General features: G+C 48.4%; 1 long non-coding RNA gene and 1 gene segment (V, D, J or C); one reads left to right on the forward strand and one right to left on the reverse strand.

Moving 5' to 3' along the window:
* LOC139033765 (uncharacterized) overlaps positions 1-2,960 on the forward strand; it is a 42,555-nt gene extending 39,595 nt beyond the window's left edge. For both annotated transcript variants that reach the window (XR_011486249.1, XR_011486238.1), the window contains one exon: positions 983-2,960. This is a non-coding gene — a long non-coding RNA (uncharacterized lncRNA). The remainder of the gene's footprint in view (positions 1-982) is intronic.
* An 11,061-nt stretch (positions 2,961-14,021) lies between these two features.
* Positions 14,022-19,500, reverse strand: LOC110135770 (T cell receptor beta constant 1-like). The segment is given in 6 exon segments: positions 14,022-14,250; positions 14,529-14,635; positions 14,782-14,799; positions 15,473-15,862; positions 18,871-18,981; positions 19,434-19,500. Coding segments are annotated over 6 exon segments (714 nt in total).
* Between the last annotated feature and the right edge of the window lie 511 nt (positions 19,501-20,011).

Here is a 20,011-nt window from a genome sequence, read left to right on the forward strand (position 1 = left end):
TTTATCCTGAGTTCTAAGAAGCTGCAGCTCAATAACTCTGGCTTCTATCTCTGCGCCTGGAGTCTCACACTGAGCTGGGTGGGGCAGACATCTGTGCAAAAACCCCACCGTCATCACCCCCTCCAGAAGCCCTCACTCAGGGACTAGGCAGAGGGTGTTTGTCACTGGGTTTCTGACTGTCAGCCAACGTGAGGGTGACAGACTCAAGCCAGAGTCTCCAAAAGAACTTTACTACGTTCTTGTTTCCTGTTTAGTCACCCAGTCGTGTCTGACTCTTTTGCGACCCCATGGACTGCAGCCCGCCCGGCTCCTCTGTCCATGGGATTTCCCAGGCAAGAATACTGGAGTGGGTTGCCATTCCCTTCTCCAGGGAATCTTCCCAAGCCAGGGATTGAATCTGCGTCTCCTGCATTGGCAGGTGGGTTCTTCACCACTGAGCCACCAGAGAAGCCCCACCACATTCGTAGGGAGCAGGGGAAAGATTTATGTGTGGAGAACCAGTGATATGCAGGCACACAGTTAAGTTCCTGATGTGCAGATGTCTAGTCTAGGCTATCATGCTTCAGCCCTGAACGTGTGCTATTCCTTGCCCATCACCCTCTTCTCCCACATTCCTGTGGGTCTACACTGGCGGCTGAGGTTGTGCTTATGCTGACGAGAGACAGAGGAATAGCATGCACTGCACTGGGATGTGATGTGATGGGAGACCAGTGAGCAACTCTGCGGATGCCAACTCGGGTTACCTAATTAGTAACTTTTCATCACCTGGAAAAGTCCTTGCTGTTTCTGCGGAGAATAGACACCTTGTGGAGGCTGGGATGCGGCTTTGGGCCAGGGAAGGAGCAAGATGTTATTGTAGCAGCTACGAGAGTGATTTTGTTAGTATCAGAAATGTGTACTTAGGAACGTTGATTATTGTTTGGGGTTTTAGATTTTTTTTTTTTAATTCCTGTTCTATTGTGTCTCCTTCCTCTCCTTATAGCAATGGAGGGAGCAGAGAAGCAGATGGTGATCAAAGAGATGCAAGAGACCAGATAAAAAGAGCATGTGTGTGTAAAGGCAAAGCCCTGAAAGAAATTACTTGGATGGAAATAAAGAAGAAGAAAGACTTATGGGGATGGCTGGAAAGAGATACCATAGTTACCTTGGCAACTGAGCCTCCTTCCTCATCCCACAGCCCCTCATCCCTCCCTCCTCCTCCTCATTCCTAAAAAGATTTTCTTTTCTAATATCCCTTCTGTTCCACGAGGGGGCACAAGAAGTCTTAAAATACTCTGTTCCTGGCATCATTTCATTTAGGACAATTCAGACATTTGTTTGTTTTCAGTACCATTTAACCTGCAGAATAAAATCAGACAGAGACACAAAGCAATCAAGCCAGTATTGAATAATGCCCAAGGGTCCTGTTGGTTCTTAAGGTCTACCATGTTTTAAGCGGATATACGTGCTGGACACTCAGAGCCAACACAGGGATTAAAAAGAGGAATGAAATACACTCAAGATGGTGCTGGGTATGGTCACAGCATGATGTAGTTAAGACCCTCGCAATTTGAGATTAGCAGATACATACTACTGCATATAAAATAGACAAATGCCAAGGTCCTACTGTACAGTACAGAGAACTATATTCAATATTCTATAATAAACCATAATGGAAAAGAATATGAAAAAGGATAAATATATATACATGTATAACTGAGTCTCCTTGCTGTTACCAGAAGTTAACACAACATTGTAAATCAACTATACTTCAAGAAAAAGAATAAAAAATAGAAGTTGCAGGAAAAAAATCAAGGCACTTGGTTTGTTTTTTTTCCCCGCCCATGTGTAAAAATTTAAATTTACTAAGACAATCAGCAATGCTTACAGCCATAAAAATAAAGATGTATTTACAACTCAAGTTTGGTTCACATTTAGCAATAAACAGCATGTTAAGCCAATGTTTGGATGTTAGTTGATCGTTGAATATAAGCAGAAACAGATCTCTCCCTGAAACAGGTTTAGTTAATAGATTTTAATATTTAGGGCAGTTTTAGATTAATATAAATTGAGCAGATAATAAAGTTCTATATATGTCCATTTCCTCCCCAGCCTTCCCTGTTGTTAATATCTTATTTATATGAGTGTGGTATACTTATTATTGATACATTGATATATTACTACTGACTAAAGTCCATGGTTTACATTAGAACTTACTCTTTGCATTGTACATTTCTGTGGTATTTGACAAGTGTGTTGTGTCTTTTATTAACCATTACCACTGTCATCAGCCATCATGCAGAATAGTTTCACAGCCTGACAAATGCCCTGGGCTTGTCTACTAAATTGTCTCTTCTTTCCCTGCAAACCCTGGTAACCACCGATCTTTCACTGTCACTATATTTTTAAGGCCTTTGAGTTTTGAGTTTAAATTTACTAGCTTTTATGACCTTGTGTTTATTTTCTAATCTCTCTGGAATTCATCTTCCTCTCCTGTGAAAATTTTCTTATTGGATCATTAAGTGTGTTGAATTAGATGGCATTTATATTATGAAGCCCTATTATAGGGTCTACATTTCAACAGACATTATTTTTGTCTCTGAGTTTACGAGATATTTGGATTACAGCTTACGCAAAAGAGGGCTTCCCTGATAGCTCAGCTGGTAAAGAATCCACCAGTAATGCAGGAGGCCTCGGTTTGATCCCTGGGTTGGGAAGATCCCCTGGAGAAGGGATAGGCTGGCTACCTACTCCAGTATTCTGGCCTGGAGAATTCCATGGACTATACAGACCATGGTGTTGCAAAGAGTCGGACATGACTGAGTGACTTTCACTTTACCCAAAAGAAAGAAAGACTTGCTTTTTTTTTTTAATTCTCTGAGTTTTAAAGTCTTTGACTGAGTTTGTTATAATACTGCTTCCATTTTATGTTTTGGTTTTTGGTCATGAGGCACGTTGGATCTTAGCTCCACAACCAGGGATGAAATGACACCCCATGCATGAGAAGGCAAAGTCTTAACCACTGGACCACCAGGGAAATCCGGAAAGACTTGTTTTTTTAAAAAAGCTCTTTTAAATTTAAACTCTGTAGTAATTACTAGTATTTTTAAGTGCTAAATATACTTTAATAGTAAAAATATGAAACTTGTACCCTACGCTGTGCTTGTTCAGATGTTTATCTTTTCTGTTGGGCCTTTATGTAGACCCAGAATGCTTCTTAACAGTGAGGTGTTCCAGGGACTCACTGATATTCAAGGGGAGTTGTACTATTCAAGGAGAGTTGGTAGAAGTTTTAAAACAAATTCTTTATTTCTGTAAGAAATTCAGAAAAGTTCTGGAAAGCTTCAAATGGAGAGAACTTTATCTTGAGGTTGAGTTTGGGGAGAGGCTAGTATTTAGATAAGCAAAATGACATTCCCAGCAGGAGAGTCAGTTTGAATAGAAATGCGGAGATCTCCATCAATATTCAAAGTGGGGAAGCAATCCGGATCACTGCACAGGGCAATAGAGAGATAGGACTGCATTCATTGGTAAAGGGAGGCTAGTTAAGAAGAGGTCTGCAAACCATCCAAATTCATCAGAATAAGTTATTATCCGCCATGATATCTGCCCCATTCATAAAGAAGAGTCCTATTCCCATAACTTCTTCCACAGTCTCTGGGCATCAGAAATCTACAACCATTTTAATGTCAGGAGACAAATGAAACCAGTGCAGGAGAGAGGCTACTACTCAGAAACGCACTCTCCTGCCTGGAATTCATCAATCTCTCTCACCTCTTTGGAGAGATGGAACTGTCTCTTTGGAGCAGACCTTCCAGCACCCCTGACTCTGACTTTGTAGGTGTGCCCGGACAACTCTTTCCATACATGTCATTCCCCGGCCTCTGGCACATGGAAGACGCAGGGTCACGGGCTGGTGGCCAGAACTCCCTTCACATCTGGATCTTAGCCACTCCTGGGATTCATAGGGAGAGAACCAGGGGGCTCTAAGTTGCTTGGGGAATCTGGGGAAGGCCCTGGTTTGGGAAGCTAGTGAGATAAAATTGGGTGACTTCCTGGTTGCGTCCAGGATTACACGCCTTGAGCTGAGGATGCTAGCCCTTTGAGTTGCTGCAAAGCACATCTGCCCTGTTACTTTTCCGGTTGTTTCCCGTTCTCTCCTTGGAGGTGCTGTTTCTGACTGTGTGTTTTTCTGTTCTCTCTGGGCTGTGTTCTCCCTCCTCCTCTTGCCCAGATGGGATGGACCTTGCCCATCACACAGACGCACAAGGCCTCCGTGGTAGGGACGATGCTGAGGGGAAACCCGGTCGCTAGGGCATGCAGACACCAGCGCAGAAAGCCAGGGACCGACCCTTTCTTAGTCTGTTGATGACCTAGGGCTCCCTTTCCTCTGAGTCATTAGCACCCACTCCTGAGATGAGTGGAAGGAAGTGGGAGGCTCTGTGTGGAGGGTGGGGGGAGGGCGTTGCCTGAGGGATGTGGGGCCAGAAGGAACCCTAGTGGGGTCCCAGCAGTTATGGCAGCTGCTCTGCCTCCTCTGTGTCTTCAGGATGCTCCCTGCAGCCTCTGATGTGGGGCGTGACCTCCAGCAGGTGTGGGAGCTGTGTGGGGGGAGGGGGTGTGGGGGTCTGCACGTGCAGGGTGCCCGGATCTCCCTCCAGAGGCCCTCCCCTCTCCCCCTGTAGGTCTATTTCCACTGCCTGGGTGCTCACCAGAGGCCCAGGCAGAAAGGCCGCATGGGAAGAGGGTGAGGCAGGATGTGGTGAACATGGTGTTGGAGAAGCTCAGAAGGTGGCGGTGGGGGGCTGGGGGAGGGACTTTCACAGGCGCCCCAGATGCAGGACCTGGTAAATGTCAGACCACATCCTGTTGTGAGTCCCTGAGACGGTGCAGGGGCAGGTGTGTGGCTGTTGCTGCTTATACTGATGTTACTCAGAGATAAACAGCTTGACAGCCAGCGCTGGGCTCAGACACCCCATCTCTTGACCTCGCTGTCTTCTAAAAGACCCCAACCTGCTACTTTTACTTCCTGGCCTTTGATTCAAGCCCATTCTCCTTTAAACACTGTTTTCTGGTTTTTTTTTCTCCTCATTCAAGGAGCTGGGCCTCTTTTCAGGTGCCAGGGCTCCAGGTGCTTTTAGTTAACCCTGGGATTCCTGGGTCAGCACCAACTCCCTGACACCATAGACAGCCTCTGAGACTGTCTTGCATGTGAATGGTTTGTGTCTGGGAAGACCTTAGATTGCCTGAATTACATTTATCATTGTGATTTGGGTCCTATAGACTTTGAACCACTGAATCTGAAGAGCAGAGCTCCAGATTCCTTAGAGATCACTTTATCCAGTCTCCTCACTTCACAGAGGGGGCGACTGTAGCCCAGAGAAGAAAACTGAGTTGTCCATGCTATGCAGCTATGGAGGGCCAGAAGCCAAAGCCCCGTGTTTTAGCAGCTCCTGGACCTCAGGCAAAGCTTAGGGGAACGTGAGCTGAATGTTAAACAGTGATCTTGTTATGAATTTTATGAACCACTTGTATAAAAATAAACAAGTTACAATGATCAGATCTGAGGTGACCTGAGGATGGGGAGGTAACAATGAGGACCTGCAGAGTTAGAATCCTGCAGAAACTAGAGAGCTGCAGAGATGAGCTGAAGAAACATGATGAAGTTAAGCACTCCCTGACACCTTGCCTGCCCCCACCCCCTACAAAAAACAGAGGAATCCGAATACCTAAACATAGGAAAGGGACTGTGTTCACAAGCAGTGCATATGGTGAAGAATCAGGGTTTGAGTCAAAACCGAGCTCTTTGAGACAATGGGGTGAGTGGGTCTAGGCATTGACAAGTCGCCCTAATGGCACCAAAGTAGAAGGTATGGCGAGCAGGAAGTGCAGCTCCCCCTTCCCCTCTGTAGCTCAGAACAGCACACTTAGGAAAGTAGGAAGATAGAAACAAATGGAAACATTTCAGAAGAGAGTGGTTGGGCTGTGGAGAGAGCAGGAGTACTCAAAACTATACCATATGAGGCAAAAAATTGAGAGGACTGGAAATGTTTAGCTTGAAAAACAAAGTTTTAGGCTAATAATTACCATGACAGCAGCTAATATTCATTGACACTGTGGATAACAGCTATTCCTGTTGTGTGAATTAAATAAGATGAAACCACCTTACGAAGTTGGGGTTGTGATTGGGCCCACTTTATAGGCAGGAAACCTGAGTCTCAGAGGTGGTCATTTGCCCAAGATCACATGGTTTATAAAGGCAGATCTAAGGCTTGGAACTGTGTCTCTTTGGTTTTAATGTCCCTGTTCTTTGTTGTCACAATGTTCTCTTCTATCTCAGTTCAGTCGCTGAGTCATGTCCAACTCTTTACGACCCCATGAATCTCAGCACGCCAGGCCTTCCTGTCCATCACCAACTCCTGGAGATTACTCAAACTCATGTCCATCGAGTCAGTGATGCCATCTCATCCTCTGTCATCCCCTTCTCCTCCTGCCCCTAATCCCTCCCAGCATCAAGATCTTTTCCAATGAGTCAACTTTTCACATGAGGTGGCCAAAGTATTGGAGTTTCAGCTTCAGCATCTACTGCATGCTTTTTCCATCCTGCAAAATCAAACTTTTAAAGGTTCTGCTTGTTCTGTCTGTCACAGATTTGCTGATTCTACTAGAGATGAATATGCTACTTGTCTTAAGAACTTTCTTGGAAGTATAATTCTGACCAATACTTGGCATGACAATGAGATTTATGGAAACCTAAAGGGGACAAAATTCTTCATAGTGCTGTCCAGTGATCAAGTGACCTACTCAGACAGGTCGAGAGTTCTCTGTCCCGGGACAGATCAAGCATAACTAGGGGGAATTCAAGACTCTGCAATTTATGCTTCTTTACCACCAGAGTATCTATAATTCCCAGATCAGTCAAGGTCAAGACCCATGATGGGAGTGAGGGTGCAGCAGGCTGAGCCGCAGCTACTGGAGTGGCCTACAGCTTGGGCAGGAGTGTCACACACAGGATCACTATCAAGTCACTATTTAAAAATCCACTTCCTATTGTCAGCAAGTCTGGTCATGTTGTGGTGGGGGGTGGGTCAATGGGAAGTCCTGTAGTGCAATCTTCTTGTCAAGATCACCCCTCACACTAATAGGGGTCAGCTGAGATAAGTAGAGAAAACTTTTGTGGAAACAGTCACAGTTGTTGACTCTTTTTTTCAGTTCTATTTACTGATATATAGACCCATCCTGGGTGTTCATTGGAAGGACTGATGTTGAAGCTGAAACTCCAATACTTTGGCCACCTGATGTGAAGAGCTGACACATTTGAAAAGACCCCGATGCCAGGATAGACTGAGGGCAGGAGGAGAAGGGGACGACAGGGGATGAGATGGTTGGATGGCATCACCAACTCAATGAATATGGGTTTGGGCAGACTCCGGGAGTTGATGATGGACAGGGAGGCCTGGCATGCTGTAGATCATGGGGTCGTAAAGAGTCAGACACAACGGAGTGACTGAACGGAACTGAGACCCATCCACATCTCTGGGACCCCATTTCCCCAAGAAGCCCTCCTAGGAGTCCAGGTACAACAATGGATGGAGAGGGAGGAGAAAGACACACAGCTGGGACCTTGAGGGAGGAGTATGGTGAGCAAAGAACATGTCATCTGTTGCAGGGTGGCAGTTCAGGACTCAACCAAGCACTGTCACGATCGGTCCCCAGGAGAGGCAGAGAGCGTGGTGGCCAAGCGCCCAGGGACTTCAGATCCACAAAGAGAAGAAACTCCTCAGGAAGGGAGGGGGGAGGATATCCAATGCTAGACTGAGGCAGGAAATGCTTTATCTGGGGGGCCAGGATGGGAAGGATGGTATGTCACATTATGGAGTCTCAAGGCCGAGAGATCAGCTTTCTGGAAACTATGGGAATCTGCCACGAGTAACAAGCATGAATTGCAGTTACTGTTGTTTCCAGGCTCGGTGGCCTTCTGCACTGTGAGTCTTCCTATATGGCTACAGGGCAATTTCCATGGACATGGAAAAAGGGAACTTGGTGATGAAAGTCTGAGAAGCAGTCAGTGGGATTTATAGTACCAGATCTCATCATCTTATTTGATAAGGATTTATAAAGAGAAAACAGATTTTTTTTTTCAAATTTTTTCACCAAATGTTTATTGAGCACTTACTATGTACTGTGCATTGTTCAAAGATTCTTATCCTTATGGAGCTTATATAAAGATGTCTTTCCAGGAAGCAAGAAAGTTTCAAGGAAGTAAGAGAAAAGAACTGAAAAATGACAAAAGACAAACTAAAGATGGTAGTCATCAGAGTAAATTTTATTCAGGATCTAGGTAATCTAATATCACTGGCTTATATATGGGTGGCTTATGCATGAGATAGCAAGATACCAAGTGAACTTGGGGATTATATAAAAAAAACTTAACACTAATTACAGTCTGTATATGGAAATAGGTAGCCTTGGAATATCTATAATTATCTGTTTCCCTGTATCCTTATAGTAGTAATATGAAGTGGTTTGGGCTCACCTTTATTGTAAATTCATTAAGATAGGAATAAAGATACATTTATTACCTTTGCTAGTGACAAAGTGAAAGTCTCAGTTGTGTCCACCTCTGCAACATCATGGAGACTATAGAGTCCAGAATACCAGAGTAGGTATCCTTTCCCTTCTCCAAGGGATCTGCCCAACCCAGGGATCGAACCCAGGTCTCCCGCATTGCAGGCAGATTCTTTGTCAGCTGAGCACTAAAGTATGCTTTTGGGTAAAGATGTTCTGAATTAAGTATGAATCTACTACTTGTTGGCTTGAGTGACCTTAGACAGCTTATTTAACCTCTTTGTATGTCTCATGTTACCTCATCTGTAAAATAAAGATAATAAGAGTTCCTATCTGGTGGTTGCTCAGTCATGTCTGACTCTTTGTGACCCCATGGACTATACAGTCCATGGAATTCTCCAGGTCAGAATACTGGAGTGGGTAGCCTTTCCCTTCAGGGGATCTTCCCAACCCAGAGACCAAACCCAGGTCTCCCTCACTGCAGACAGATTCCTTACTGGCTGTGGCACAAGGGAAGCCCAACAATATTTGAGTGGGTAACCTATCCCTTCTCCAGAGGATCTTCCCAACCCAGGTATTGAACAGGGGTCTCCTGCATTGCAGGTGGATTCTTTATTAACTGAGCTATCAAAGGCAGAGGAACCAGGGATCAAATTGCCAACATCTGTTGGATCAATGAAAAAGTAAGAGAGTTCCAGGAAAACATCTACTTCTGCTTTATTGACTACACCAAAGCCTTTGACTGTGTGGATCACAACAAACTGTGGAAAATTCTGAAAGAGATGGGAATACCAGACCACCTGACCTGCCTCCTGAGAAATCAATATGAGGGTAAATAAACACAGTTAGAACTGGACATGGAACAAGAGACTGGTTCCAAATTGGGAAAAGAGTACATCAAGGCTGTGTACTGTCATTCTTCTTATTTAACTTATATGCAGAGTACATCATGTGAAATGCCAGGCTGGATGAAACACAAGCTGGAATCAAGATTTCCTGGAAAAATATCAATAACCTCAGATATGCAGATGACACCACCCTTATGGCAGAAAGCAAAGACTCTTGCTTTCATCAAGATGAAAGGGGTCTCCTGCATTGCAGGTGGATTCTTTATTAACTGAGCTATCAAAGGCTCTTGATGAAAGTGAAAGAGGAGAGTGAAGCTGGCTTAAAGCTCAAGTTTCAGAAAACTAAGATCATAGCATCTGGTCCCATCAATTCCTGGCAAATAGATGGGGAAACAATGGAAACATCACCCACCAAGACAGATTTTATTTTTGGGGGCTCCAAAATCACTGCAGATGGTGACTGCAGTCATGAAATTAAGAGATGCTTGCTCCTTGGAAGAAAAACTATGACCACCTTAGACAGCATATTAAAAAGCAGAGACATTACTTTGCCAACAAAGGTCCATCTAGTCAAGGCTATGGTTTTTCCAGTAGTCATGTATGGATATGAGAGTTGGACTATAAAGAAACCTGAGCACCGAAGAATTGATTCTTTTGAGCTGTGATGTTGGAGAAGACTGTTGAAAGTCCCTTGGACTGCAAAGACATCCAACCAGTCCATCCTAAAGGAAATCAGTCCTGAATATTCATTGGAAGGACTGATGTTGAAGCTGAAACTCCAATACTTTGGCCACCTGATGCGAAGAACTAACTCCTTGGAAAAGACCCTGATGCTGGGAAAGATTGAAGGCAGGAGGAGAAGAGGACAACAGAGGATGAGATGGTTGGATGGCATCACCGACTCAATGGACATGAGTTTGAGTAAACTCCAGGAGGTGGTGATGGACAGGGAGGCCTGGCGTGCTGTGGTCCATGGGGTCGCAAAGAGTCGGACACAACTGAGCGACTGAACTGACTGAACTGAACTGTGTTAATAGCAACATTCTTCTTCTGGGCAAGTGACAGTGACTCAAACAGCCCTTCCCACAGGAGTCGTGTCCCCCACCAGGACGTCACCCACTGGGACCAGCTGGATACTTTCCTTCCTCTCCTAATTTCTGAGTAAATCTCTAAAGGTCACAGGGTTGAGGTTCCTCTCCTTGAGAGCTACCCATGGGAAGTCCAGCCGTGCCCTTCGAATGGCAAAAACCTGGGGAATCACAGGCATTCTTCTAGATTTGGTTGGCTTGTAAGTCTCTTCAATTAGTAAGCATGCTTTGCCCCTGGGCTGTGTGTGACTTACGGAGTTTGCCCCTTGTCTACACTCTGCACAAATTTCCTTAATGGAATGAAGCTTGGATTAGCTTTGAGATTGGAAAAGTTGACAGGCCCAGGTCAATGAGAAATTGCTTTAGTGCTTTCCATTCCAGAAATGACACTGGTCTCAGAAACTTCCCCTGAGCCCCTTTAATTGGAGTGGCTGTGGGTCCTGGTTTGCCAGGACCATCCTTCCTTACCCCTCCTGTCTCAGTATCTCATCTTTCACCCTTAGTAGCACCCCCATTTGCACAATAAGCAGTGTGATTGCCCTGTATCTAACCCATCTTTGCTCAGTTTCACCTGAGGAAGAAAAGGAGGGGTTGACTAGAATTGGTCCAGAAGGATCTATTTAGATTCTAGGGAAAGAGGCAGAGGTGGAAACGGTTGACTTCCTAGTGCCTGTGCATTGAATGCTGGGGCACGGTTGTCTGAGAAAGATAAGAAAAGGACTGTAAAGGTTTGGGAAGAGGTGCCTCCCTGGGTCAAGGGAGGGTGGGGACCAAGTGGAGTTTCTCCATCCCTGTGATGTTTCCAGGAGTGAGAAGGTGACAAGCCCCAAGTCATGCATCCTCCAGAGGACATTCGTTCCTCACCTTGACACCCCCCAGGTGCCCACCATCAACCCCCCCCAACATCCTCCCACCTGCTAATACCACTGCTTTTAGCGCCCCAAAGATGACAGCCTCCGAACCTGCAGAGCCTCCCCTGCCCTCCTCCACCCCGATCTCGTCCCTACAGCAGGTCAGGTTTCTCCTCACAGGTCTCTTGCACAAACCCTTGCCTCCCGCACTGCCTGCTCAATCCGCTCCTCCTGATCCACAAAACGCCCTGTTCCCTCCGAGGTGTTTGTTTCTCCTATAGCTGCTCATCTCCCCATTCGACCCTTGTGAGGAACCACCACACGTGTCTAGAGTGGAAGGTACTTTTGTAGGTGCTGGTCTAGAGACTAAACTCAGTCTCCTTTAAGTCAACACCAAAACAAGCAAACAACAACAGCAACAGCAAATTAAAAAAGAAAACCAAAAAACTGCGGTTTGAGAAATACTCAAGTCAGATACTCCTGACTGATGGTAAGTTACAAGCATGTGATGAGCCTCCCAGGCCATCCTTCACTCGGGCCATGTCCTTTCCTGGCCTGTGTGAGTCAGGTCCACAGAACCCCTCATCTCCCGTTCCTAATACGCAGCGTAGGGGAGTGGGTAATGTCACCCCAAATTCACGCCCACCGAACTTCAGACTGTGACTAACTGGGAAATAAGATCTTTACAGATGTAATTTGTTAAGAATCTCAGGATGAAATCCTTCTGAATGGAGGGTGTGTCCCAAATCCAATGACTTGTGTCCTGATAAGTGAAAGGAGGGAACTTACACACAGACATGGGGAAGGACATATGCAGACCGAGATAGAAGGCAGGGGCGACGCTGCCTTGAGTCCAGGGGGTTGGGAGCTGTCAGAACTGGGGAGAAGCAGGGAAGGACTCTCCCTTAGAGTTCTGGAGGGGAGTGCACCTCTGCCAACACCTCGATTTTTACTTTTGGCCTCTGGAACTGTGAGAGAACGCATTTCGATTTCTTTAAAGCATCAAGTGTGTGGTTCTTTAAAGCATCAAGTGTGTGGTTCTTAGCAGCACTAAGAAATAAACATACTGAGGATTCAAGGTATCTCTAGTTCGTTGCTCTGGATTCTGCTCTCGCCTTCAGGGTCACCCAGAGATTTCATAAGCGACCACACGCTCTTGTTCACCACCTGGGCAAAGCTTCCTGAACTACCCTCTTCAGAAGAATGTGCTACAGTTTCATAGCTTACCAGTCATTTGATTCATAGTTTCTTCACCTATGAAATCAGGAGAAAAAAATTACCTGCTCGTGGGATGGTTGTGGGAATTGGTTGGGACAACGCGTGTGCCAGGGCCCAGCCTGGAACAAAGCAGGTGATGAGGGCTCCATCTTTCCCACCATCTTCCAGATCTCGGAACTTCTTTTCTCATTCCCGACATTCTGCCTCAACTCACTTACCCAGGGTCTCTCTCCCTGGTCTGCCTCTGTCCCCCAATGGCATTCCTCTCCTCCCTCCCCCTCCCTGCCCCAGTGATTGTAACCTGCAATTAGCACTTGCCCCAGTAAGAGAACTGTCTTCCCAAAGAGTTGTCTGCACTCAACATGCTCCATTTAGGGTGGCCTGGCCTCCATCCCAATGAGAGAAGGAGCTTCTGTTAGAAGGGCTTCAGGGGTATAGCACCCCAACCCACACTGGACCCTCTCCCCATCTCTGTTCCTCCCCACCATGGGGGCATGTCTGCCCCTATGTGTCCTGCCTCTGTGAAATCTCCAGGTTTCATGCTTCAGCTTTTTCAGCTCTATGCTGTCTTTAGGATTCTAACCTAGACAGGCAGGGTAGAACTAAATCTCAAGCCCAAATTCTGAAACCAGATAAGATGGAAGTGTTAAGAAACAAAGATAAACCCTAAATGCACAAGAAGTGAAACTTGAATTTGGAATTGAGAAATGACCAGACATTCCAACCCACAGGTGGCCCTGTCCTCTGTCCAGCACTGAGGTGGGGATTATGGTTCCCTTCCATTCATTCTTTTTTTCCTTCCACTCATTCTTGAAAAAAGTGAAAGTGTTAGTTGTTCATTCCTGTCTGACTCTTGGTGACCCCATGGACTGTAGCCTCTGAGGCTCCTCTGTCCAAGCAATTTTCCAGGCAAGAATACTGGAGTGGGTAGCCATTCCCTTCTCCAGGGAATCTTCTTGACCCAGCAGACCCAAATTCAGGTCTGCTGCATTGCAGACAGATTCTTTACCATCTGAGCCAGCATCTGCCCTCAATATGCAGGTTTTCCAGAGCCCAACTTCTTGCCCTTCAGACTAACCCTACACATGGGGGCCCAGAGTGCCTGGATGTGGACCACAGCATCCCATGAGGATGAACAAGAGGAAGTAGCATTGGTCAGAGAGGAGGATCTATCACTCCATATGCCTCTGCGTGTGTGTATGTGTGTTAATCACTCAGGCATGTCCAACTCTTTGTGACCCTATGGACTGTAGCCCACCAGGCTTCTCTGTCCTTGGGATTCTCCAGGCAAGAATACTGGAGTGGCTTTCCATTCCCTTCTCCAGGGGATCTTCCCGACCCAGGGATTGAACCTGGGTCTCCTGCACTGCAGGAAAATTCTTTACCGAGCCTGAGGGGTGGTGATTTCCCCAAATCAGAGATAGATGAATGAAGGGCAGGATACCACAGACACTCCTGGACACAATCAAGCCCATCATGACACTTTTATTGATTCAGTCAATTTCAGGTTTGGGATGTGGCATTCCACCTGCAGGGAAGCTGAGGGAAGGGGCAGACATCTGTAAAGGAAGGAGATGAGAGAGAGAGAAACTCTTGAGGAACATAGACTGGAAAGATGTTAAGGAGAATCCAAGGCCACGATAAAGAATGACTCAGGGTGCACTTTTGGAGCTGGTCTCAGGAATCCTTTTTCTTAACCTGAGGAAGAGAGGATGTCGTCAGGATGCCAGGGGCCATGGAACAGTAGGACTGGGTCAAAGGATGCTGATTCTGGGGTCTGATTTTTGGGGAGGGCTCTCCCCATCCTTCAAAGCCGTGCTCTGTCTGTGATGATCTCTGTACTTTCTCCCCAGTCTGGCAGCCTGACTGTGATGTCCACGGAGATGTCAGGACACAGCTCTAAGACCCCCTCAGCTCCCCTGCATGATGCTCCACACTTTCCCTTCATCACCCTTTCATCCTGCCCCCCTCCTCACCATGGCCATCAGCACCAGGGCGCTGACCAGCACAGCATACAGGGTGGCCTTCCCCAGCAGGATCTCATAGAGGAGGGTAGCAGACAGGACCCCTTGCTGATAAGATGCTGTTGGCAGGAAGGGAGAGCAGGTAGGTACCTGTGAGCAGGTATCTCTGGCCTCCTCCCCCTCAACCAGTGTCCATGGCTTCTCTGTCTCTGGTTCCAGAGAAATGACCATGGAGATGGAGACAAAGAAGCAGAAGGCTACTCACCAGAAGTGACACCACAGTCTGCAAGAAAAAAGGGGGAGGGAAACAGATGAGAGACTGCATCTTCTAAAGCAGATTCAAAGCTAAGCCAGCCTTCCTCAGTCCAATAGCTGGCAAGATGCTAAATCTTGGCAACAACCACATGAACGAAGGAATGGATCCTGCCCCAGCCAAGCCTTCAGAGAAGACTCCAGCTTTGGCTGACATCTGATTGTAGCATCTTGAAATAAATGAGCCAGCTAAGCTATGCCCAGATTCCTGATACATTAAAACCAAGCAATAATAAATATGTGGTATTTTGAGATGCTTAAAACAAAACAAATAGATGAAGAAGACCTACTAAGTTAGCTTTCAGTCAGCACCGGCCCCCAGGCTCAGAGCAGCCTCTGATCAGAGTCCTAGCACTGCCTGTACCAATGTGGCCACAGCATCCTCAGAGTCATGGGAGGAGGCAGCACTGAAGGGGATGGGGACCCACCCCTGAGACCCTGAGCTGTGCAGGCGGGCAGGGAGGGGACCCACCAGCACTGCTGAGTTGGGAGGAGGATCTGGACCTGGGGGAGGAGTTAGCCCGAGGAGGTGCCCTGTCCACCCTCTTGGTGGGCTCCCCGACCCTTCACTCTGTGTCCAGACTTCCCGCTCCTCTCCCTGGATCTCTCCTCTGTCGGCTCTGACTCCCTCCTGGCCGGCTCACCTGCTTTGCCCCAGGCATCGGCGCTGATGTTCTGGGTGACGGGCTTGACCCTGTCCTTCTGCACCCACGTGTCATTGTCCGTGAGCCCGTGGAACTGGACTTGGCAGCGGAAGTGGTTGCGGGGGTTGTGCCAGAAGGCGGCGGTCACTCTCAGCCGGCTGCTCAGACAGTATCTGGAGTCCTCCCGCGTGGGGTCTTCCTTGTAGGGCTCAGGGTCCGTGCTGACCCCCGTGGTGACCTGCTTCCTGTTCACCCACCAGGTCAGCTCCACGTGGTCGGGGTAGAAGCCCGTGGCCAGGCACACGAGCGTGGCCTTCTGGGTCCGGGAGATCTCTGCTTCCGAGGGTTCGAACACAGCCACCTTGGGCGGGTGCACCCGGCTCAGATCATCTGGAAGGACAGGGGTGGGGGCCAGGACCGGCCTGAGAGCTGGCTGGGCGTGGGGGCTGTTTGTGTGTATTTGCTTGTGTTTGTGGGTATATGAGTATAAGAAGGCCGGGAAGGGAGGCTCAGGGTTACCCTACAATAAAACCATGTAGCAGTATGTCCTGTTTGTTTGGGAGTCACCACCCCACTCCTCTGCTTCTGTTCTCCCTCTGTCTGCCTGCCCCTTATACTCACCATAGGACAAGCCCGTCTTGTCTGTCTCTAGCCCCCTAAGGTGGCCTTACAAATGGCACTGCCTGACATCTGAGCAAGTTTTCTTCTTTCATGTTATTTGATTTCTTATTCAATGAGAAAAATTTACCTGTCTTTTTTCTCATCATAATTTATAGTAGTTATTTAAATAGAGAGCTGGATTGGAACCAGAATAACAGAAGTCAAAGCTTGACAGTGACTTTGCCCACCAACATGACTTTAGACAACCCCTGAATGCCTCTGCATGATTTTTCCTGCTTGTGAAGGGAGAATCCTAGCACTGACTGTCCAGAGTAGGGGTGGAGATGGCCTGACATAAGGATGCAGGAAGCCTCTGCCATCAGCTGGGTTAGCTGTATGTGAGCCTGGGGGCTGAGGGGTAGAGGGGATTTGAGTATAAGGGGCTCATTATGGGGTTGGGGGCTTTTCTTCAAATACATACAGATGGCATATTTTTGTGCACTCACGTGAAGACAGCATTTTGTCTCAGGATGTGCTCATGAGAATAGGAGGCTTTTTTCTTTCTGGTGTCTCAGCAGGTCATCCTAGCCATTCCTCTGCCTCCAGGTACCCCTGAGTTGCCTCGGCTCAGAGAAATCACCATCTCCTCATATTTTAAATTCAAGCATCTTCAAACTCCTTTGTCCCTTTGATTCCACATCTTCTGTTTTTCCCTACCAGCAAGCTTCCTAAATATGCATCTGAGATCATCAAGCAACTTCTGCTCCCAGTTGTCTTGATCCAACTAAGCCTCTGGTGTGTGGCATCCTAGAGAGCCCCAGTTAAGGCATTCCAGTGAAAGCCCCTGCAGCCTTCTCATCTGACTGGCTTATTGCTTCTGGACCCTCTTGACATACATTTCATCTTGCTCTTTGCATTATACGGATTTTTTTGTTTGTTTCTGAGTAACTCTGTTAAAGGGAAGATGTCTCAATCTAAACTTCTTTAGATGTCTGAATCAATTTCTTCCAGCCTAATTTAGGCTGGAAGAAATGAAACAAACAAACAAAAAAAAAAAAGTTCCTGTGACACCACATTTCCATGGATGGATTTCCCCAAAGAATCTGCCTGCAATGCAGGAGCTGTAGGAGATACTGGTTCAATCCCTGGGTCAGGAAAATTCCCCAGGGAAGGAAATGGCAACCCATTCCAATATTCTTGCCTGGGAAATCTCATGAACAGAGGAGCCTGGATGAGGAGGTGGAGATGGTCGAAAAAGGATCTGATACAACTTAGAGACTGAACAATGATGACATAACAACTTGACTTCAGGGCTGGCTTCCTGGGTGTGTGACCTATGTGCACATATTCACTCCCACAAGGTCACTGGCTCATTAAAGGACCAGGGCTTGGGACCCAGGTGTACCTGTTCTGAGGTCTCCTGCTCTTCTCCACCCTGGCTGATCACAGGAACCCAGCTGTCACTGGAAACAAACACTTCAAACTGAGCCCCACTGGTTCCACCCTAACCAGTCTAACTACAGACACGCTTGCTGTTATCATATCATCCAGTAAACACAACAGTATCAAGGGGTTGTTCCCCTCTGGAAGCTCAGTGCTTCCATCACCAGGTGACATTGAAGATCCCTTTCCAGCGCTAAGATCCCTTTGGGAATGTTCCCGGCCTCAGAAGGAAAAATATGTCTATTTGAATGTATGTCCTGCACCATCTGGCTGCTTAACCTCGAAGACCTGGCGTGAGGAGGGAGATTTCAGGCTCGGGGGCGGGGGGTGGTGGTGGTGAGGGGGCTCCATATGATGAGTAAATGCACCCAGTGGCCCAGGTTCCCACCCAGCCCGTGTGTGCTGTACACACAGCCTGGCCGGCAGGGGTCTGGACTTAGGTAGAAAGGAAGAGGTTGGAAACCTAAATTTAAATCCAAACTTCCAAACAGTAAATCGACAACCCCCCCCCCCCCCCCAATATCTCCGGTGGGTCTGTCTCTTTCACGTCTCTTCTGCACTCCTGCTGGTCACCTTGATTCTCCGTTCAGCAGAAGCCTGCATCTCCACCTCCCGGGAGCTGGGCTCTGCAGTGGGCCCACCTTCCTGAGCTCATCCTGCCTTCCCCCTCCCCATCTCATTTTCCCCTTGGCAGCAGCTACACCGCTCCTACCCTTCCCCCAGCCCGGATCGCCCTCCTCAGTCTTTTTCTCCAATCAAGCCAGTCTCAGAGTCCTAATTAGTCCTCTCTCCATTGCTCACCCGGTCCCCAAATACCCCAGAAAAAAAGACACTGAAGCTCCCCCCTCGCCCTCTGTCCGCGTTCCCGGACTAGAGTACCCCCTATCCAATACTCCCCACCTCCTTGCAGAGCGAACCCCCGAGAGGCACAACTGGCCAGGCGCCCCAGCCCCAGCGCACCCCACCCATCTCCGGGAAGCAAGGGGCTGCGCCGAAAGGAGGGGAGAAGTCCAGATCTTACCTACGACCGCCAGCTTGGTGCCTGGGCCGAAATACTGCTCATATGAGCACGGAGGAAGAGCCCCGCACTGAAACCCCCCACCCCCGCAGCTCCCAGCGGCTCCCGCTCGCTTCCCCGGTCCCAGCGCTCAGCTCCAGGACAGGCGGGGGACCAAGTGCCCGGAGCCGACCTGCCCTGACCCCGCCGCCTCCCGTCCCGCCCGCCGCCCGCGGCCAGTGCGCGGACACTCACCCACTACCGTCAGCCTGCTGCCGGCCCCGAAGGTCAGGGCGGCGCCTGTAAAGTACAGCCCCGGGGCGCCCCACAAAAATCGAGGCGCGCCGCCAGCACTCACCTAGCACCAGGAGCCGCGTGCCCGGCCCGAAGTACTGGGTCTGAGTCACGGCACCCCAGCCCCGCGCAAAAACCCGCCGCGCATACCCCGGGGTCCCCAGCGTCTTCCCGGCTCACCTAGCACCAACAGCCGGGTACCCGCGCCGAAGTACTGCGTGTCTGTGCTCACAGCCTCAGGTCTCAGCACAAAAATATCGGTCCAGCGACCCTACTGGCATCTGATCGCCCCACTTCCCTCCTAGCGCCCCAGAGCACCCCGCTTACCTAGTACCACCAGTCGAGTGCCCCCTCCAAAATACAGAGGGTTATTGCTCACAGCCCTGAGGCTCAGGACAAAAACTAGCGCTACCCTCTCCGGATAGCCTGGACTCAGCCCAGGTCCCCACCGACCCTGAGCCAGCACAGAAGGGAGATGGGCAGCCGCCCTCCTCTCCGCATCCCTCCCTAGGGAACACTCAGGGACCCCAGCTGCCTTCCTTACCCAGCACAGTCAGCTTGGAACCAGCTCCAAAGTACAGCTGCGCGGCATTCACACAGCCCTGGGGACTCAGGAGCAAACTTTGCCTTCTCGGAGAGCAGCCAGGAAGGCTCCAGCGCCCACTCCCCCAAACCCTGGCTTTGGGGGGATCATCTAGCCTGGCATTCCACCCTCCTTCCCCCTGGAGAAGCATTCTTACCTAGCACAGTGAGCCTGGTCCCTGGCCCGAAGTGCTGCTCCCCATAGGAGCACAGTGGGAAGGGGCTGCCAAGAATTCCTCCGTCTTCCCCTCCTCCCCTGGAACAGTCTGGGGCCACCCTCCTTCTCCTCCCTGGCTTCTCTCCCCGTCGACCTACCTCCAGAACTAGTGGACAAGTGGTCTGGACATGAGGTCACCCCCAGTTTTGCAGAGAATGAGCTTGACTTGGGGGCTTACATGGTGGTGAAATTGGAAGGGGCACTAGGAGTGGAGGTTTTTCTGGACTGGGAAGTGTTTCAGGCTAGACCCTGCCTCTTATTACTTCTGTGACCTGAAACCTCCCTGGCCTTAGTTTCTCCATCTGAAAAATGGAATAATATCTTTCCCACAGGAATGTTGTGCTTAATGAATTTTACACTTGCAATGCTTTCAAACTGTGCTACCGAAGAAGACTATTGAGAGAAA

This window comes from Odocoileus virginianus, chromosome 1, assembly GCF_023699985.2.
Source record: "Odocoileus virginianus isolate 20LAN1187 ecotype Illinois chromosome 1, Ovbor_1.2, whole genome shotgun sequence".
In the NCBI taxonomy this organism is placed as follows: Eukaryota; Metazoa; Chordata; class Mammalia; order Artiodactyla; family Cervidae; genus Odocoileus; species Odocoileus virginianus.